Source organism: Toxotes jaculatrix, chromosome 24 (genome assembly GCF_017976425.1).
Source record: "Toxotes jaculatrix isolate fToxJac2 chromosome 24, fToxJac2.pri, whole genome shotgun sequence".
In the NCBI taxonomy this organism is placed as follows: domain Eukaryota; kingdom Metazoa; phylum Chordata; class Actinopteri; family Toxotidae; genus Toxotes; species Toxotes jaculatrix.
In genome coordinates, this window is record NC_054417.1 from 2,287,030 (window position 1) to 2,309,631 (window position 22,602).

Genomic DNA, 22,602 nt, shown 5'->3' on the forward strand with positions numbered 1-22,602 from the left:
AGAATTTATTCCTTTTACAATAAATAATCAAACTGCATCATATCCACCACACCACATGGTTTCAGAGGCTGCTCCACTCCGAAGACAAACAGTGTGGCTCATTTGTTTGGTGACTGGTTTAACATTTACCCATCAATTTCAGCACTGGAATCTGAAAATGACCGTTTTAAACAAATTTAACTCAATTATGTAAAGCAGTCGTTTGGAAATGGAATTGCAAAGAGAACACACTCCATACAACTGCAATGGCAACAGCAGGTCAAACCAGAGAGAAGTTCAGCCAAACTATTTGGATAATACGTCCATCTTGATTTGAAATTCCAAAATGAGTGGTTTAGATTAGAGGACTGAACTATGGACTTGTTTAAAACTTTGTCTCCAGCTTGGTAAAAACTATGGAAATCAGACCCAGGCTGCAAAACTTCTGAATTTTACTTAAAATCCAGGTGAAGTTGCTTATTTGAATTTTTTTTAATATTTGGCAAAGGTTAGATTTAATAGACGAACAGGCCTTACTCTCATCAAAAGATTACGTCCTTCCTGCGACCACTCCATATTTATGTTGCCGTCCTGCCACAAAATCACTTAAACGCTGAATTATTTAACAGTAAATGTGCTGGTGAGACTTAGCATTTCCATATACGTCCTCACAGAAGATCCCTGCACAGGCTGAAATACCACAACACGTCTGAAACATTCAAGATACAGCTGGAACCTTGGGAGGCTTGCCAGTTTGTGGATGTGCACATAAAACTCCACATGCACTTGCACGCACACAACCACACACACACAGTGCACAGAGCTTCCGTCCCCTAAGGCAAGTATAAGGGGTTCTTGAAAACTGCTCAGCTTGAAGCTTAAACGCTGTCAGTGTGTGGGTTCGTGTGTGTGTGTGTATGTGTGTGCTGTTGGGGGGGGGGGGGGGGGGGGGGGGGGGGTTATTGCACTGTGTGGGGTCAACTCGAAATGTTCAACTTGGATACACACACTTGAACACTTGAAAGATTACACACACACACACACAAACGCAAGCAGAGAAAGAAAAAGGAAAGCAGCGGTGCAGATCTCTGCAGCTGGCTGATTGGCCAAAGGGCTTCACTTTGAAGATGTCCCAGAGAGAGAGGGAGGGAGGGAGGGGAGGGAGAGGTAGAGGGAGACGGTGGGGGTGAGAGAGTGAAAGGATGGTGGAGAGAACGGGGGAGGAAAAACGGCAAGTAAAAGAGAGAGAGAGAGAGAGAAAGAGGAAGTAATGCTCAAGGGCTCCTGTCCTCCCCAGAGAAAGACAGACGGTAGTCTTCAGTCTATCGTCTCTGCTTTGCTTCCATCTTTCCTTCTCTTTGCTCTTTCAGATGGATCGAAATGCTGCAGCCTGATGTGTAATAAAGTAACGTGCAGGGAGCCCTTCACTCCAGGTGTTGGCCTCTGGAGTGAGGAAGATGACAGCGTTACAGGTGCTAATAACAGGTGGTGGATTCTGCAACCTTTCGACAGAGCCAGGCTAGCTGTTTCCCCCTGTTTCCAGTCTTTATGCTAAGCTAAGCTGAGAGGCTGCTTCCACCATATTCCTCCACCCTTTTCCACCTCTTCCTCCCTCTCCACTTCTTTATCTCTCTCCCTGCCTCATCATTTGTCCTTCTCATCCTCTCCTCTCCACTTTCCTCCTCCTCAGTCCACTTCACCACCTCTCTCTCATGCCCTTCGTCCTTGTCACCACCCTCCTCATCCTCCTCTCCTGCCTGATGCTCCTGTCCCTCCTCCTGTCTCCCACTTCCCAGTCAGATCAAAGAAAGTTAAGTAGGCCAGTGGCTGTGGTGGGCGTCAAAGGGCTTAAGGTGTGTGTGTGTGTGTGAGTGAATCTTTATTTTTTTTCTGTATTATTGGGGAATTTATGTTGGTTATCATTAACTCTGTGTGGGTGGAGGATGCGAGTGTTTAATGTGTGAAATGTACAGAACAGAACTGCTTTAATGTTCCTATTTATAGACAGTTACTCCAGGATTTCCAGGGTAATTGTGAGGACTTAATGTGAATTTAGTCACTAGTGTTTGTTCAGATTGTTATGAAACTGAAAAAGTGATTTAATAACAAAAAGAGCTGTAAATTAGAAAACTAAAGGGTTAAGTGAAGGGACACATTTAGAAACAGAAACACAGTGGAAATATTTCCTTTCAACTCAACAGAGGAGCAAAGTGGGCGGCGGCTGGTTCTTTAAGTGTTTTTCCACTCTAAATTCACATGTGAAAGTTTATTTTGAAGGGTAAACTCAATCTTCCTCAGCATACAAACACTGGAGCCTCCTAGGTAATTTCAATCATACCTAACTGCGATGTTTTAGCAGTACCCATGAGCCACTTCTGTCTTTTGTTAGGAAGAACAGAATAGACAGAGGCTGGAAATCAGAGTGAAAGAGAGTGAAAAACTTCAACATTTACACCGGCTACAGGCTAGTTTGTAAATCAGATGACGGATTAGTCTATAAATACACAAAAAGAGAACTCAGAGATGGAAGCAATCTTTTCAGCTGTAGCAAAATACTACATAAAAAATGCAGCAAATGAAAGTTGTATGAGCAGATAAACACAAACACGCATGGACCCACCGTTTTCTTGAAAGTCGATCCTGACTTTGTTAGACTCGCCGCTTGTGGCTCTGGTCCAGGTCTGTCCTGGCTGCTGTTTTGTCCAAGCAGTGATGTCGCACCAGTAGAAACCTCTGTCGGACAACTGGACGCCCGCCAGGCGAAACCGAAACTCTGCCGGACCGGACTTTGTCAGAACCAGGCTGTCTCTGATTGGACAGACAGAGAAATAAATACATTTCAAAATAAAACACAGACACAGGTGCATCATTAAAAAGTTATATTTATATATATATATATATTTCCAGGTATGTACCTCCTGTTGGGGTCTGTGGCGCCTCCGTGCTGCAGGACGTTGTCAGGGCTGAGGGTCATGATGGTCCTCACGTTACTCCCCAGGCTCTCCTGTGATTGGATGAGCACAGAGTAGCCCGCCTCCCCAAGGTTCTCAGTGGACACGGTGCAGCTCATCTCAAAGGTAGCCCCGCCCGCTGAGGCGTCACGGATACGCTTGGCCACGACGTTAAGAGACGGACCTGAAAACGCCACCAGTCCGTCAATTAATGGCTGAATGGACTTTTAGAAGGACGTCGTTTAGCCCACGAGAGTGTCAAGAGGAGGGGAAGTCCCCGATGGAGGCCCACAGGAAGTGATAAGCAATTACACCATGAACTTATTCTGATTCAAAGCAGGCTCTCACACACAGAGAGTTACATCATGGCTCAATTAACTAAACTGAGGGCACCAAGTTCAGCAGTGAGACTGAAATAGAGAGGACGTGTGTGTGTGTGTGTTGTGAATAAGACAGAGGCTGAGACAATGAGAGGCCTGTTGTTATGTTGAGGAATTTTTCTGTGAAGTCTGGAAATGATATGTGGACATTAGGGCTTATTCATAAAACCCAGCAGCGGGGTAACTCTGACTGACTGGCTGGAGTTTTCTTAATCATAAATATGAATTAATGGCTCATTTCTTTAAATTTATCCCAAATGTATCTCATTAAATCACAGAACATGGCCTTGGGTAATGGGAGAAATAACACATGCAAAGATGGTTGTAAAGGTGCCAATGGTAAATGCTGATTTCCCCATAGTACAAAGAGAAACTCATACTTTGGCCGATCTGTTTAACTGGGTCCAGCACTGTTATCTGCATGCAGTACCTCACACACAGTTAAAAGCCGACTGCCTCTATGATTTAATGGGTTGGAGAAATCAATCAATCAGTCAGTGAGTCATAAGGCTCCTATCTGCTGCTCCAAGGTCTGGATTAGGTTTTTTATAAAAAATAAATAAAGCTTCCTTACGTTTCATATCCCATCGCACGGTCATCGGTGAGCTTTCATACTCGGCGGTCTTCACCATGTCACCCTGGCTGCTAACGCTCCACGCAGACACGGTGCAAACATACTGGCCCATGTCGATCTCCTACCAATAAAACGTGAAGCTGAGTCAGCGATCAGCTAATCCCGTCATCACAGATGTAATACCTGTGAGTACGGAAATCAAAATCGTTTCCAGTGGCCATTATGCTCGCAGCTCTGAGTTCTGCTACCTGTGTGCGGAGGATTCGCAGTTTGAACGTGTTGGGCTGGACTCTGGTCAGAGACATCACACCGCTCTTCAGCCGGTCAGAGTACATCGTCCCCGGCAACAGGTTGCCACTGGCGTCCAGGGAGCCAATGAGGTGCGAGGTCTGAGGATCATCCCCTATACCTGCAGGTGAAAACAGTGAGTGAGTTTTAAATAATTCTGGGGAAAAACCTGTTCAAGATTTTGCCAATAGCTGCGGCAAAAGTACCAGGAAGTGTGGTGTGCTCCCAGGTGACACCCAGTCGGCCTCCCGGGGGTAAATGGGTAATGTTGGTGACGTGGCAAGCGAGCTCCGTGGGTTCGGCTGTCATCTGTGGGTTCAGGACGGGCTCCAGGGTCAGTGTATAGCTCGGCTCTGGGGAGAAAAGGTGAGAGGGCCTAAAATTAAACTCATGGTGATCATGTGGTTCAAACATTTAGAGGCTTTAAAAGAAAATAAGCCAAAGTTAAACTGTCTTTTCCATCTCTTATCCCTATGGTCTTTATCAGTTGGGATGAAATTAATACTAGTTTCAGGGGGGAAACCTGCACCGTGGTGACAAAGCAGCAACTCAAACCTTCTAATGCCTTAATCAAGTTCCTGTGCTGCCTCCAGAGGAATGATTCCCATCCTTCACTGTCAGGTTTTGTCACTGTACGACAGTCGAGAATCACCAGACAGAAGTGAAACCTGATTTTTTTTTTTTTTTTTTTTTGTGGTTTGGTCCTTAAATAGAGCTGTGAGATGGAGCCAGATAATAAAAATAGACCTGAAATAACACTGTTAACTGTGTGAGATGAGGTTTGCATCTCAGTGTTAATAGTGTGTGTGTGTGTGTGTGTGTGTGTGTGTGTGTGTGTGTGTACAGTAGGTGATGAGCCAGGTTTTGTCAGTGAGACATCCAGATTGGATCTTTACACGTCAATGAGCAGGAAACACACATAAAGATTCCCACCTGCTAAAGTGTGAGATGAGTGACGCACACACACACACACACACACACACACACACACACACACACACACACAAACCAGAGTGTGCTGGCAAGCCGATACATGCCACCGACCAACACACATGCACACACAGATGAAACACTATAAATCCAAGTGTGTGCATGAGAGTGTGTTTGGCAAAGGCGGGGGTTTGTGTGATGTCAGTTGGACGTCATACACACACACAGTGACTCATGCACTGTCACCATCTGCTGTGAAACAGACACACACACACACACATTGATCGATGAGAATTTGTGAAGTTTCCCTGCCACCTGGCCACGTGCTCCTCCTCCTCCTCCCTCGCTGAAACGTTGCCTTATTTAATAGAACAACCACACGTCACCGGTTCAGGAGCTCTGACACAGGAAGTGACTGATATTGGTTTTGAAAGCCTTTAATTACAGGTATAATATATGTACTCAGAGCCACTAATGACCTTTCATGCTAATAATATTTTGTGGGTTAGTACAGCCTTTGAAATCAACACCAATAACTGCTGTGTCATATTTACATGCACTATAGAGCAGATGTTGCAGCATGGGTGACACACAGTGTTTTACTGGGATGGTACTGGTTATAATGACTGCTACTTCCACTGCCAAATTAAACTGCAAGATTTTTAAAGGGAGTCTGGTGACTTTCCCGCTGCATGACGAACAATTATACTGGAGTTGCTGTTACTGTAGATAAAATGAGACATTAAGACTGCCTTCACAAACATGGCTCACCTACTTTTGTTTGAAATGTCAGGTGAAGAGAAGACTTTCTCCTTGCAGTACTGCAGATAACACAAGATCTGTTAAGGTTTTGTCTTTGATATGGTTTTTTTCTCCTTGTTGTTGTCAGTTGATTTCAGGGGTATGAAAAAGTGATCTGATAGAGGCAGCGTGCACGATAAAAAATGATGTTCTCACGTCCCTGCTGCTTCTTCGAATACACAAAAAAAACCCCACCCAGCTCTCATGTTAAAGAGTCGGCGATGCTGCTGACCTGGTGTCATGTTTCAACAGGTGAGTCTGACTCGGAGCCTGAGCTGCTCTTTCCTGAAATTTCCGAGTGGAAATTGTGTAAAAACAAGCTTTAAAAAAAGAAAGAAAGAGCTCTATCAGCGTGTGGCTCGAGGAGGCACAGTGAGAAAAAATAGGTCAATGTCAATAACACAACAAACTGCTTTCATCTGCATCACACTGCATGTGTTCATCTGAAGGAGCTACTCTTAGTTAGAGACTTTTAAGTTTGCTGTGAATCTAACGGTGATTTGTCACTGGTATGTTTCACGTTATAATATCTTCTGCTTCTCACAGAGGATATTAGCCTTAGCAAACACGCTGAATGTTCAAATTAGAGTAATTTGAGCTGCAACTAACAATTATTTTGTTATAGCACACGGACACACGCACTCTTCCTGTGTAACACCAAACAAGGACATGCAGCCTTCAGCAGCTATGTTTCGATGGGAGTTCAGAAAAGGTGAAGCCAGGCTTTCACTGTTTGGTCAGTGTGTTTTCTGGTTTGGCTCATTTACAGATGGGCCGCGTGCCTTGAAAATATTTACGTTTCTGACAGAAGAGAGGAAAGAGAAGCGGCAGCCATGGCAGCGACGGTGCCATCGAGCCGGACAGGGATTCGAACCTCCAACCACGGCAGAGCCATCGGTCTCCAGGAGCAGAGGAATGTTGTATTCTGCCAAAACTGCTGAAGGTATGTGGTTTCACTGGAGTGTGCAGGAGTGTGTGTGTGTGTGAGTGTGTGTGTTAGAAAACGCAGACATGAATAAGCCACTCGAGCCGTTCCCTCTCTCTGTCAACACTCTCTGCTTCTCCCAGGACGGAGGGGAAGTACGAGCTGACACACACTGAACAGACGTGCATTCGACATCACAGATTACAGCTAAAACAACATGTAATCAGATTACTGTGTGTGCAGGCAGATTACAGTACCCTGATACCACCCGTGCCAGGCTTCCCCTCTGCTTTTTGTTATTACAAGACAGTCACTCATTTCTGATAAAAAGGCATGTTTGAACATTTACTCCCATCAAGAAGTGTAGGGTCACACTGTGGACTCAATATTTTATGAGTAAAATGTGTTTGCAGGCAAACTGTGAAAATGTTTATTTTACATGCTCAAAACAGAAAAATGAGCCGAGCTCTTCGCGGATCCTGTGTGATATATGAAGGTTAAATAATATATACTCCTCAAATAATGGATGAGGAAGTGACTTGAAAATCATGGCAACGTTTGCTGTGCGCAGACAAACCGAGCCGGTTAAGCGAACAAAAGTGGGAAGACAGACTCTGAACAGTACAGATGCTAAACATCATAAAACCACAGACTGCAGCTTCATGCTGCCTGTGGCTATGCACAACCTCCTTAATTTAGCTGCTTTAAATTTCACTGAAGGATAGATTTTCACTGGGTTTAGGAAAACTGCTGGAAAGCTGCAGGAAGCAACTTAAACTGTTTCCTTAGGGAAGAAAAACACTAAGTCACACAGTTAATCCTGTAAGAAATAAAGACGACTACAGTTAACTCTTTTATTCAGGCCTCTGCCACACAAACAAAGAACAAAGGCTAGTTATAGTTATTAAATTATTACCGTGCATCACCTGCATTTGATGCTTTTTTTGAAAGCGACTTCTAAAAAGATAAATAAATAACGATTTAAAACATTTTGCATTTACAAAACCAGCAACACCCTAAGGCACCACAGCGTTTGCCAGTCAAATGCATGCAAAGGATTATTTTGGAACGTTAAAACAAAACAAGTGCAGCCACACTAACTTTCCAGAGTTGTACAATCCTGTCTCTTCTCATTGTAAACTGCTGTGTCGTGTTTTCAGTGTTTGTATCTCAAACTGGAATTCTGGCGTATTTCGCCACCTCACCGCCACTACCTGAGGCAACACGCACCCGCCAACGGTCCCACGCTCCACAAACACACAGTACGTTCCCTGTACACACAGAGGAGACTCAATGAAAGAAATGAGGCTCATGTGAGTGGAGTCCGTGGGCAGGCAAAACCAAAACAATGAGCTAAAAGAGGCTAAGAAGCTCAATAAACCTGAGGGGGAACCACAGAGTTAATGGTAATGAATCTCAGCAGTGCTGATCATACTCCAGGACACACGCCTTCGTATCCTTTCCTCCATTAATTTCCTCCAGCTCCATCTGGCCCTCACAGGTCAGCCGGGAGACTCGATCCCTCCAGGGTGTCTGCACCGAGGTCTCGGGGTCTCCTTTCAGTCAGGCTGGGGCGCTTCCAGTGGAGCGAGGGTGTGACCTCCACTGGCTCCTCTCAGAGTGGAGGAGCAGCTGAAACTGCACAGAGATCCACTCGTATCCTTGAATTCCTCATTGTGCTGTAGCGTGAGGACAGACGGGCTGCACAGAAACTCAATTCAACTGTTCATTTTCTGGTCAAAGCAACTGACTGCAAAAAGATCAAGTGGTTAATAGAAGACTTTAACTCTCTGTTTTCCAGCAGCACGGCCACAGAGATGGAAATGTTTCCAGCATTTATCTGAGATAAAATTTTACCTCAAAAAATTCTTAGATAATCTTTCTCGACTGTTGGCTGGTTTACAAACCCGCTCGTCTGACTGCTTGTGATTCCTGAGTACGAAAAAATTCATTCCTCTCCATTCAAGATCGCACATTCACAGCAGCAGAAATCAGCCATATCCACGCCACATTAACATACAGAGACTGACTTATACATCGTATATATTCATAAATATTCTGATATGCTATGAAAAATAAGATGTATGAGTTAGAATGAAATAAAAGCCGGCTCCACTGACAGCAATTCCAGCTGACACAACAACACACACACAGGGGAAGTGTAGCCAAGGGTGAGAGGAATTACACTGTCTTTGTGCTTTGTGTGTGTGTGTGTGTGTGTGTGTGTGTGTGTGTGTGTGTGTGTGTGTGTGTGTGTGCGTGTGTGTGTGTGTTGGCTGTGGGGCGCTCCTAAACAAGTTCTCCAACTCTTTGTGTGCTTTCTGGTAGGCTGTGCTTGTAGCAAAGCGTCGTGGGAAGAGGGGGTAACCTCAAGGCCGCACCATCAATGGAATAGGAACTGACTGGCTGACAACACACACACACACACACACACTTACACACACACACAGACACACACACGCACCAATTTTAAGCTAATACTTAAGAGGAGAGAAGATGAAATACGAGCTATAGTCAATTAGAAATGTTGTTCGCATGGTGTGTGTAAGTGTGTGTGTGTGTGTGTGTCAGCAGATGCTTTATGAAGGAATGTATACCCTCAGGCCAAACTGTAGGAGTTCCACCAGTGAGAGCAGCCTCATACCCTCAATATGTGGGACACACACACACACACACACACACACACACACACACACACACACAAAGACACACTCACAGTTAAAGAGTGTTTGAAACGTGTGTGTGTGTGTGTGTCTGTGGCATTTTCTCTCCGGAGAAAGCCTTCAACAAACTAGGTTTCACTCTCACACACCCAGCAAATACACATGCATACACACACATAAGTATGCAGATAACACACGACACGGTACATACCATCATCGCTGTAAACACACACACACACACAACATGGCTGAGACTCACAAAATGTTCTTGATCACACTGCCTGATATTTGAGCTGTGCCCTCACTGTGTGTGTGTGTGTGTGTGTGCGTGTGTGTGTGAAGCCTCCTTGATATTTCTAAATGTAACATGGGTCCTCAAGGCTTCAACAAACTTCTGTGTATCTACAAGAGACGGCTGTTATTTTAACTGAAGGCTCCAGCTGACATACACCACCCAGTCCACTGCGACCAGCTGACTTTGGTTTATATACTACAGTAACGAGGCGACCAGCTAATTAGCCTGTTCATCATTCATCTTTACTATATGAAGCGAAATATCAGACTGATGCTCTTTGTGTGTCTAAGATCTTTCGACATGTTTGAGGACATTCGGTCTCTCATGAAAAGTCAGATATCAGTCATGAAGGTCAGCTGTGTCCACCACTGTCTAACTCTGGCTCTATAAATTAAAGTTTCTAGAGTCTCTATGCTTTGACTTTATTAGTCTGTTTCAGTGACAGTTCATTCAAATCCAGATTCACAGGTTTTTAATCCAGTTTCCCACGGGAGGGAAGAATATTTGTTATGCTGAAATATAAAAAGTAAAAGTGTTGTGTATAAGTGCAAAACACCAACAAACAAAAATACTGTTGTTGGCCTTCACAAACCCCCGAGCAGGCAAACTATAGAAACAAGCAGAGGAGGTGAAAAGTAAAATAAATGTTTTATCACTTATATAAAAAAATAAAAATAAAACGATTTTGTGGAAATTCAACCCTGACAAAAAATAAGTGGAAACAGGATTTCATATAAAAATGAACACTATCACAAGACGTAGTTCCTGAGAGATGAATACACTATTATATATTATATGAAACTAAAAGTGCAGCGATCTATGGGTTAATGACAGGTTAGTCCAACGTCCAGTAAATACTTAAATTTGCCTGGTTTCCTTCATCATCAGGATTAAGTGGCACCTGTCCACTCCAAACTCCACAGAGGAAATAAAGCACTGTGAGGAGTTTTTGAACTGAGTTGACAATATTATGGCCAAGAAGCACCAAAGCAAACTGGACTCCACAAATACCATTTAAGATCTTTTATTTTGTACAATCCATGGCTAATTGCCACTTCCCTGAAATACAATTGCACTTGGGCTCTTGAGCCCACAGCAAACTTTTAGCGAGTCAATCTGCCAAAACACTTTGGGGAAATTCCCAAAAGCATTAAACATAGCACTGTAGCTGAACTGAGAGCCATTATGTAACAAGTACTTATTTATTCATTAAAGTCCATTTATTTCATAAAGATATGGGAATTGGGAGTTTGTCAGAAATCCAACTGCCATGGCAGAACAGCAGCTGGCTTTCTGATCAGCCAGAGCACGGATCTGACGCTACACAGAATTTATGGCTCAAGTTTTTAGGCCACATGTTTTTCGGTGCAGTGGGAAAAACAAAAGAAATGCAGAGGAAAACACATTTCTCCTCATTATTATTTTGAAATACGTTAACATTAAATGGGGGCTCACTGAACTTAATTCCTACTATAAAAACTGAAGAGTTCTGTAATGCTCCATCATTATTACATAAGAAATAGAAGTGCTTTAACACCTGTCCTGTTTGGTGCAGCTCAGACTGAACACTGAAATCTTGTCATCACTGTGAGGTTGCCAGGTAACCAGTGGAGGATTACGGGAAGTCAGTGGCCCTGCCAAGAAACGGTTCCAGTATGCTACTTCCCGTAAAACCACCATGTGTCATTTTAACGCTTCTGTTTTTGTGCAGATTAAACGAACCAGGTAAAACTTGTTAATCAGTAAGTTAGCGGGGCCGGTGCGTGGATTTCGTTTCCTCTGGACAGAACGAGAAACCTGTTTCTCCTTGTTTTCAGCCTTTACGCTAAGCCAGGCTAATGGACATTTAGAATATGATCTCTGTTTAATATAGATTTATGTACAAATGTTCAATAAATATAAAATTATAATCATAAATTAATAATTGAGGACTATTTTCTGCAGTGGATTAATTAATCATAATAAGTATTTACAGTAGCAGGGTGCTGCATGTCGGACTAAGTCAAAATAAACTATAGCAGCCATGTTTAGCAGCCATATCTAATTGCGTATCCAACACACCATCCTGCGAGCCCACTGCACTCAGCTTCAGCAGAAAATGCATCACGACGTAAACCTCAAAGACAGAGTGAATAAAGGATGGAAACAGAAAAAAGAAAGACAGACAGAGAGAGACCACCCGCCATGCCAGTAATTGATTGCTGTGTCGACTGTGTTTGACACCACTGCTCTTTAGAGGGAGGATCAGAGCGTCACACACTTACAGTACATACACACACTAACAGTATACCCAGAGGTAGCAGAGTGCAGGACAGGCATGACTAATCAATCGTCCTCGCAGCAGGGGTCGACAGGCTGACTAGAGGATTAAAGAATTCCCCCTTGAGACTCCAGATTCGCCTGATTCGCCGCAGAACTGTTACACATCCACAACTCATGATATCGCACGGTAACATCATGCAAGCAATCCTTTCTTTTTTGTCCGGCTGGTCCACTGTACTGGACATCAGGACTGTCCCTAAATCAAAAACTAAAACACAGCAATGCTCCTCTTTAAACATCAGTCATAATTATGTGTTACATGTAAGAGCTTTTGTTTAAATCGGCTGCTTCTGTCTGTACCTGATGTGATTTCTGAAACTCGTCCTGTTCATCGTCTGATCAGCTGATATCAAAATGATAAACACAGGAATGTGAGAAAGGTGCTGCTGTTTCACTCACTGATCTGTGCCACTTTAACTGTCACAGGGCTGGACTTCTTCTCCGCCGCCATGTGCCACCTCCCTCCTCCGCCCGCGCTCTTTCCTCCTTTGTCGATGAAGGCTCGGACACGGCAGGTGTACTCCCCTCCGTCCTTCCCGCTCACGCCCCACACCACCAGCCTGTACTCCCCTGCCCCCGTTCTCTCCAGGCTCGCCTCCCCTCGCTTTCCTTGCGCGCCATTCGAGGACGTGTTTGAGATCACCACCCCGCTGCGGTCCATGGTGATGATGTCGCGGTCGTCTGCCAGCCAGGTCACTTCCAGGGCGACGGCCTGCAGGTTGTCGGCAGCGACGGAGCACTGGAGGGTCAGCGTGTCGCCGGGGGAGAGGAGCAGAGACGTGGAGGTGGGAGAGGAGGAGGATGAAGCCTTCACGCTGAGGGACTGACCTTGAGAGGACAGAGACAGAGACAGAGACCACATCAGTTATTATTAAGTAAAGAAATGAAATCTAAATCCTGATAATGACTAATAAAATGATAATATGTATATTTGAATTATAAAGGTCATACGATCCATCGATGAGATGGAGACAGAAACAGGTGACAGAACGTGACAGAAATGTGAATCTGAAAGTAAAGAGTCATCTGTAAAGTGTCAGGGATTTAGAGGAAATCGTTCTTTCAGCTGCGACGCTAAAGAGGAAATTTATAATCCTCTCAAAGAAAATTAAAAATAGTTGTGAGTCTTTTCTGTGCGTCTTCAAACCAACAGTTGGATCACAGGTTTGGATTTGGTCTCCAGTAACAACCTAAACTGCAATATGTGGAGAAGAGTCTCTGTATGGTGTCTGGAAAAGGACAAAAGAGACAAAGCCCACTGTGTTTGACTTTTCTCATCCTCTTTACTCAAGTCAGTAAGTCAATATGAACTGACTGGGACACAATGGAGCTGAGACTGAGACCCTCAGTGTGTGTGTGTGCCGCTCATCTCTGGTTTCATTACAAACCCCTGGGTGTTTTCCAACACTTAAGAGGATATGGTAACACAAAGATATAAGATACGGTGACCACAGCAACCACAACGAATGAGTGAGAGAGAATGTGTGTGTGTGTGTGTGTGTGTGTGTGTGTGTGTGTGTGTGTGTGTAGGGGCCTCTCTAAGGACAGAATAAGACAGAAAGACAGACAGTGAGGGTCACGAGCCTCCTGGGACAGAGCGAGGCAGAGAGAGTCTCACGGAGGAGAGGATGCCTTTAAAATAAAGACAGCCACACAACAGAGACAGAGAGAGACGGAGAGAGAGAGAGAACTCTCCCACGTCCCTCCATCTCTCCTCATCCTTCATCTTCCTCCAATTTCCAACACAGTCACACAGAAAACTGCAAACACATCAAGTCCTGTAGCCTCTTTTATCGAGAAGCAAGAGTGAGATTTGAAGACTGTCTATTGCTCCCTGCAGGAAAATTACCTCCGAATTCAGCTCTTATTACTATTATAACTGCAGCCGTATAATTAGTGCATGTGCAGGGAACCTCCTAATGCTGGGCCAGATTTAACAAGGACTTATTAGAGTGTTACACAGGTTCAGGAGCAGGTTGTGCTTTTGTGCTCAGAAGCAGTCACCTCTGTGAGTCCTAATCATAACCTGACCCCAGTGGGGATCTCGTCAAGATTGAAAATCCCAATCAGGTCACAGAAACCGTGCTGGAGCACAAGCCTCCGTCTTTTTCAGGTGCTGGAGAGAAAAACTTCATCTGTAGCTGCTGCCGCTCGGTTCAGTCGGTTCAGTTCCAGAAGGCTGTTTTCCAATCATGTAAGTGATTTTTGCTTGTGACTTATTGTTTTTTTTTTTTCAGTCACAGAGCTGTGAGCCACCTTCCAGCCTTACATTAGTTTAATCACCGCAGAGCTACTGAAAGCTGCAGCTAACAGTGTTTTCTTTCTCTTACCTGTAGGAATAACTTTAACGGTTCCCATCTCTTTTGTGTTCTCTACGATTTTTATCCATTTCCCCCCAGTTTCATGTGTCCACTCTGTTCCGTTGCATTCATAAGTCCCGCCATCAGACGTTGACACGCGGGATATCACCAGTTCATACACTCCATTCTTCCCGGGGACCAATCGGATGCCTCCGTCGGCGTAGCGCCGGGCAAACTTCGCCCCTGTAACCACATCTCCCTGAGGACCAAATGTCAAAATTTCCTCCGATGTTGCTCCGCTCTTCAGCGACCAGGTGATGGACAGGTAGGTGGGGAAGGTGAGCGCCCGGGTGACGTTGCAGGAAAGTGTGATGTCACTTCCCTCTGGGACTTCTTGGGGCGGGGTCTGCGGGGAGACGCTGAGGGTGTTGGGAATGACTGACAGAGGGAGACAAAACAAAAAACAAAACTTTGAGGAACACAATAATAACACTGTAAAACATGAATATCGCTGAAGCTGCAAGCTCTCAACACACACACACACACACACACACATGCACACACACACACGCACGCACACACACGCAGAGTCTGGTTGATAATCAGATGTATATTTGCATTGTTTCCCCATTTGTCTTCACTGTCTATTTCTGGAGGGAAACTCTGAGCTGTGTGCAGGAAGATCTTATTTACCGCAGTGATCAGTTTAAACCAATTTCCACTTAAAAAACTGCTTATTTTCTGGGTGAAAAATCAGCAGAAAACAAGAGCAATGACATAACAAGATAATCAAAGTAAGCAGTGCCTTTTCCTGCTCTGCCTCCTCCTACCCACACCCCTCAGCGCTTTGATGTTGAGCAGGGGAAAACTTTGTATACATGAGACAATGTATGATGGAAATGAACGAGCCTGAGAGGTATGTCTGATTAGAAACACACGTTAAAAATGGACGTTCGTGCAAAAATAACATCAAAGGAAGTTAAAAAAGGGGAAACAATTTCATCCAAACTGAAATATTTAAGTCAAGATTCAACCATTTAACGCAGGTGTTTATCGGGTGGAGTGACAGAATCATAAATAATGACGGCTTCTCACATTTCTGCCTCATTATGTTACATTCATGTTAACAAAACATGTCTCATGATTCAGACTTTGGACTCAGCTTAATCTTAAACTCCAGATTAGGAGCTTTAAGCGTCCAGACACCATGTAGGTCAGCACAGTGTCTCACACAACGCAGCTCTCTTATCAAGGTCACGGGCTGAAGGAGCTAAATGCACAAACTGCTCCACACAAAGCTGTAAACGTGTGATCGAGCATGTGTGTGCATATGTGTGTGAAACACACCCAGAGGAGTGTGCATAGGGGTTAATGACCTGCCAGCTCAGGTAACAGCAAACACTTTCCCTCCCACACTAACACACGCACCTCCAGTCTGTCACTGTGGGCTTGTTTTGCTCTGATAATGAAAAAGTTCCTGGTTGGTTTCAGCACACGGCTTCCTGGAAATGTTTGGCTGCTAAACGTAAATGCTGATGAGCCTGAGCAGGTTAAAGCAGAGCAGCTTTCACCACGGCTTTGCTTCTTCTCTTGTTGCGACACATGAAGCAGGTTTGGGAGTGAAAGGGAATAAAAAAAATAAAAAAAATATGGGGACCTTATCGCTGCTGGAGATCAAAAGCACAACCTCTGCTTTTCAAAATGAGACGCTTTGATGAATGGCATGTCTGCACTGAAGACATGGGGGGTTGATAATAAAGCTAAGTGGCAGGCTCAGTCGTGCTGTTGGATGACTGCTGAACATCATCAGCATCATCATCACAAAACTCCACTAAAAAAAAAAAAGGAAATTATGAATAAGAGCCAGGTTTGTCCACATGTGCTATTCTGACTTCAGGTGTGTGATATTTAATTAATAATCTATTCACAAGCACAAATATTATATTTTAAAGCAATAGTGGCTGTAAACTCTACAAGTTTCACCCCAAAATGTTTTACATAAACGGTGAATAATCCTTTTTGGAAGCGAATTCTAGTCGTGTTACAAAGGGATCCAAGAAGTGACAGATGGCTGGGAATGAGGGGTACGTAGCTGTGCATTATGGGAATTACATTCATGCCACACTCACGTCCTGTGGGAAAGACTGATTTTTATGCATTCAGAAAGAAAAAAGTGCTCATCACAGCTTTAGGTGGTAAATAAAACTTTACAAATACCGGAGGACAGTGTCTTTATGTAAACAAAGCACTGAGGGACAAATGACAAACCTCCTGTCCATCATGGACATCCTGGGAGATCCCCAAACAGAGCCACACCCCCAAAATATGATGTCTTGTGCTTTGTGTAATGAGCCTTAACTGATTGAGAAGAAACAGAGGCATCTGGTTGTGGCTCAGACGGCGGGAGAAGGGGAAAGGTACAGGTTTTTGTGATGCATCATACACTACAGGCTGCGATGAGCAAACGCTGCTGTCGCTGTGCCAGATGAAGTCACAGTTAGCTCACTTCACACGAGGTAATGGTTCCACAGCTTCAAGGAGCAGCAACCGAAACCAAAGGTGAACTTAGATTAAAGGCTGAAACTATGTTCACTGGAATCCCTGACGTATACACACATATACACAGAGTGCGGACATTAGCTGGACAGTACTGGACACCGATGAGACTTGAAGTCAGAGTCTTCAGTGCTGCTGCGCTGATGTGAGTGTCTATGGCAGATAACAAAGGCAGGACGAATAATCTGCGTTTTGCTCTATCAATTAAAATTAGCCTGAGAGGAGCGTTCAAACCCTCAGCGACCTCCACTTCAATTGTTTCTTACATAACCAAACAGCCTCAGTGGGGCGATGGAAGCTCTGTGTGTGTGTGTGTGTGTGTGAGAGAGAGAGTGTGTGAGAGTGTGAGTGCTGATGAACAAGGTGCACAGGTCTCGACTGGTATAGACCCTCCAGCAGCAAATCTAACTCATCATCTCCGTTAACGACCGGCTGTCTCGTACACACACAGAAAGCTTCCCCTGCTCCGTGCACCACTCGCTAAAACATAAGCTCTACATATACACAACATCATGTCTTTCACACATAAACAGTGCTGCCTAGTTAAATCAGGTCTAAATTTAACAAGGTGTCTGGGGAGCTGTGCTGAGAAGCAGAGAGCAGCTGAACATGATGGTGCATTACGGAGCTAACTAACCTGCTGTCAGACAATCCTTCTTTGTGACTTCATCTCTCAAAATGTTCCTGAAACCCCCGAATTTTCATTTAGGATTCATCTAAAATAAAAAAAAAAGAAAAAAGAAAAAAAGTAGGGCTCTTCATGTTTAAACATCCTGCGTGTTTGGGATCGGGCTGACGGTGGATTTCAACCAGTACAGTTGCCAAAATGTGTGTTTAATTACTAACTGGATAATCATGAGGGAGAAACCCAATTAAATTCAGAGGCAAAACGCTGAGTGTGGGTTTCTCTCCTTCTCCCTCTGTTTCTTTGTCAGAAAATAAAACTGTACACAGCGAAGCGTGTGTATGATCTGAGCAACCAAACAATTGATTGTGCACAGATTTCTAAGATAGATAGATAGATAGATGGGTGAACTGCCCCTTTAACGGAGCAAAGGAATCACCTTCCACAGCAAACCTATCATTTGTTTACTGTCAGTGTTTCCAGTTCTTTCCCAGATTTAAATGACTAATCGCCTGTGTCCGTTAAATAATTGGCCAAAGAGTAAAAACACATTAACAGAAAATATCCTCAGGCTTTCGCTGCAAATCATGATCCATCTTTCATCACAAACTTAAAACTGTTTATAATAACCGACGAGCCCAAGTTACCAAACTCCTGCCAAACTAAATACAGAGCAGTGTGGAATGAAATATGTCTATGTTATGCATTTATTCTGTATCTGTATCTGTAAAAGCTCTGAGTGGTAAAACAGAACAGGAACCTGCTACTGAGTCTAAAATATACAGTGGATTAGTCTTAGGATCAGTGCTTACACATCAGAGTTAGCTCACCACAGAGCACGTCAGATATCTGCATCTTAATCGATTGGACGTGTCTGGTGAAAACCCAGCCAGCTCGATAAGGACACAGATACTAAACACAAGTGTGAGAGTTTTAAAGGTGCTTCAAGGCCGACAGCAATCCCAACTATTACCAACTGTATGGCTGGCGTTAGCACTTGTTATAGATTGTTTAACGCTAAAAACCAAGTGATTCAACATTTCTCCCTCTGGACTGCTTTCATTATTTATGATGGTATTTATATTATTCTCCCAGCCTTTGTGCTTCCCTCTCCAAATCTCTGTCTCCCTGGCCGTTATTTGACACAAGCCAAGTACTCCCACCTGACATCTGCTCCGCACCGTGGTTGTGTGTGAGTGTGTTGACATGTTCGCGGTGTGGTGTGTGTCTGTGTGAAAGCCAAATTGTACGCCAGTGATTGTCTAAAATCAGCAGGAGCGTGTGTGTGTGTGTGTGTGTGTGTGTGTGTGTGTGTGTGTGTGCAGGAGGATATAAACATGGACTGTGGAGCATCAGTAAGTCATGGGGATGGTTGTTAAATGAACCGGTTTATCCACAGTCAGCTTCATACACACAGTCGTACTGTAAAACACACGCACACACACAGGACAGCTAGCTCAGGTCAGGAAAGAGACGCAGTTATTAATAAAAGGACAAAACTATCAAACACACACACACACACACACACACCTCTCCCGTACCAATGAGTTGGACCTGAGCCTCGTAGTTGCCACTGATGATGGAGTCGGTACTCGGCGTTTGACACCAGTAGTGCCCGGCGTCCAGCGACTTCACCTCCGCTATCTTCAGCTCCACCTCGTTGTCTTCGAGCCTCACCACCGAGATGTCGCCAGACGCAACACGCTTGCTGAACGACGAGTCGGAGTAGCTGGAGTCGAAGGTGGAGATCATCTTTATTCTATCCCCGCTCGCATCCCTGGACGTCATCCACTCAAAATCCTGCAGGACAGAGTAGGACAATGATGATCAGCACGTCAGGTGAAGACTAAACACACAATTTCCTTTGGACGACCAAGTTTGATATGTGCATGATAACTGATAACTATCATCCATTTGAAAACAGAATAATAAAACATGCCACACTCATATTCACATGACAATTAAACCAGATGTGTATCAATCCGCAGATGAAAATAGTCCCTAACAAATGCACTGTGCAGGCTAACAATGTGTCAGTGAAAAGTACCTGCTCACGAGGTCCAGAGTAGTCACTGACATCACATTTGATGGAGACGGGCTGACCCTCCACCCGGATTAAAGGACCAGGAGACACCGTCACCACTCGGGCCGAGCACCCACCTCGAGGGACAGAGAGAACGTTAAAAAAATAAACAGAAAAATAAGAGTCTTCAACAAATAACTCACGTCCACTGAATGAATACTGAGGCTGGGCTGCGTTTGTTGAAGGGTCCGATTTCAGGAAGCAAAACCTCTCTGATCTTTATTCTGAAGGTTGAGTCAAACCAATGCTGTGAGCAGCGATTAGATCCACGTCCATATGAGGAACAGAATATCAGCTGCATAAAAATAGACTTTACAGAATGAATAGGCTTTATTCAGCTGTATATCTTCAGAGGAAAATATTTTATATGCATGTTCTATTAGGAGCGAGCGGCAGGCCTGATGACTAACAGATGCACTGTGTTGTATTAAAGACCTGTCAGTGTTACAGCAGCGATGCGGCGGCAGGATACGTGTCTCAGCGGCCACGTTTTATAAATTAGACAATGACAAATTTGACACTCGCTCACGTGGACTATCTGAGCCCTGGACACTACAGGTGTTTGAACACAAAGTTCAAACACACACAGAGCTTGTTGTAACATGCTTGAAGTTAAATGGTGTTAATAATGATGCTGAGGGTTCTAAAACCTGAACTGCATTTTTTGTGTACAATACATGTATTTCTGAACACACGCACACACACACAAACACACACTCATGCCCACATTATTTTGTTTGGCAAGAACAGCAACCGCTGGTTACGGCAGAGCTCCAGCAGATTTCAAAGATTCCCCAACAGCAGAAACCAACAGCACTGAGAGAGATTTATCTATAAAAGTGGCTTTTTCATTTAGTTTCCATTGTTGATCAGCTGATCATCTGATGATCGGTGCTGTGTAGACACAATGTCTGTACCAGATCAATCAAACCCTCTGGTTTCCATTCCTCCCCAGTCACTGTGAGAGTTAAACTCTCCTGACATTCCAGCTGAGTGAAGCATGTACCAACAAAGCAGAGTCTGACCGAGCTCAGTGGAGTTGGTTGGTTCACCGTCTCTCTGCTTCCTGGTTCTGGCTGCAGGCCTTCACACCCCGGCTCTAACCCTGACGCCTGCACAGCACTAACATAATAATTCCTCACTATGTTTTGGGATTATTTTTATATTCTGCGTTTGTTAAGATGAATAACAGGTCGCATCAAAGGTGCGGCAGGTTTGACCCAGTGAGGCCGTGGACTGAACCAGTGAGGAGAAGTGCTCCACACCTACGCATCTACCACTGAGTATGAAACCTCAACACTGAGAACTGAACTGTGCCTCAGAAACTGGCACGAAAAGTTGGCAGCAGAAGCTTGGTCCGATTCTTAGTTTTATTTTTCACATTGTTTTTATCCTTGGATTGAATATGACCCACTTTGAAGAGTAATTCTTTGTGCAGTATTTTAATTGGATGAAAGTCTTGGTTTGGTTAAAACATCAATGCAAACTGATGCATTTGACAAGGGGGGGTTTAGTTCCTGGATCAGCTCTGGTTAAAAAAGAGAAGTGCTTCAATAACGAGCCCTGTGCTTGTATGGTCCATCAATACAGGGGTTTTTGGCAACTGGCCTGCTGTTCTATGTGAGACGCTGCTGAGTGTGAGCTTTTTCTGCTCCGGTCAGTAACAAGTCACAATGAAATAAGTGCCACATAAAACCTACGGTATGTTTCTGTTTACCAGAGGTGGTCTATGGTTTAATTCATCTCTAACTTCTTCTCTGGAACAACAACAAAAAAGAATGAATCATTTAACGGCTACGAAATCAAACAAGTATAAAACTTTAAATTCTGTGACGAGGTTGTTGCCACATCTCTAATATTACAAAGCCATTTATTCAACTCAAGAACGTCCAGTATGACGTGTCTGAGGTTCACAACCCAGATACATCCAGAAGGTTCTTCTGCACCACTGAGCCATGAAGTGAAACAAGGTCTACAACACTCAAAATACAGATATTCTCTTGAGTTAATGTCTCAACACATGCGGTTAATGCAAATTATCATCCGATCTATGCCAAAAAAAAATGCCACTTCCTGTCTGCAGTGTGCAGACATTTCCTTTGCATTTAAAGGTCCAATGAGCAGAATGACCATAATATACAGTAAACCTGTTTGGGTGTGTGTGTGTGTAGGTGAAGAGACTCAAAGCTGCTTGGCCAGATGATGAAACACCTGGTTTTCAAAGTCAGTTTCAAACCGTGCACACCCAGCAGAGCCAGGTGACACGCAGAAAGTGTGAAGAGCAGCTGAGCAACCTGACACCGACAGTGTACGTCACTGTGGCGTGGGCAGGCACGTCCAAGGAGGCCGACTGGATGTGGTGGAGGATTAGCAGGAGAAGTCCTGAAAGGACCCGGTTGGTTTTCAGTGAACTTCACTTTGAACAACGCTGTGCTGCCTTGGCCTGACCCGAGGGTCATTAAATATTTCTCAAACATAAATGGCGAAATCGGGGATGCAAGACTTCTGCGTGACAGAAGAAGGCTGCATAATAAATGCCAGAAACCTAAAGGTTAATGTGCTTTTATTTCCTCACCATCTGTTCTGATGCTAAAACCGTACAGGTTAATGCTGAGCGTCAGGTGACAGCACGTACATCTGACAGCCAGGATCAATTTATGTGAGTCCTGAAACAACAGAGCAGACCTGTGCAGAGACTGAGTGTCCAAGTTCAGCACAAGGGAATAAAATGCTATGTCTTCGTCAGTGTGTCAGTCAGCTCATCACCAACAGGTGCACCAAGTCTTCAGAGCTGCCTAACCAAAACAAAAATATAAATACATTAACTACTAAACAGATTACACATGCTAATAGATGGTGACATAGATTAATGTGAGCCATATGGTAAATATGGTCTAACACAACCAACTGTAACCAATACGGAAAAAAAC

General features: G+C 44.1%; 1 protein-coding gene across 1 annotated transcript in view; it reads right to left on the reverse strand.

The window, feature by feature from the left end:
- Positions 1–22,602, reverse strand: part of si:ch211-132g1.7 (prostaglandin F2 receptor negative regulator) — a 42,302-nt gene that overhangs the window by 17,572 nt on the left and 2,128 nt on the right. The window contains exons 2-10 of the mRNA XM_041032248.1: positions 19,637–19,749; positions 19,131–19,389; positions 14,439–14,846; positions 12,508–12,936; positions 4,379–4,525; positions 4,133–4,293; positions 3,885–4,005; positions 2,895–3,114; positions 2,600–2,787 (exon numbers count right to left, since the gene is read on the reverse strand). Coding sequence (XP_040888182.1) covers positions 2,600–2,787; positions 2,895–3,114; positions 3,885–4,005; positions 4,133–4,293; positions 4,379–4,525; positions 12,508–12,936; positions 14,439–14,846; positions 19,131–19,389; positions 19,637–19,749 — 2,046 coding nt within the window. The remainder of the gene's footprint in view (positions 1–2,599; positions 2,788–2,894; positions 3,115–3,884; positions 4,006–4,132; positions 4,294–4,378; positions 4,526–12,507; positions 12,937–14,438; positions 14,847–19,130; positions 19,390–19,636; positions 19,750–22,602) is intronic.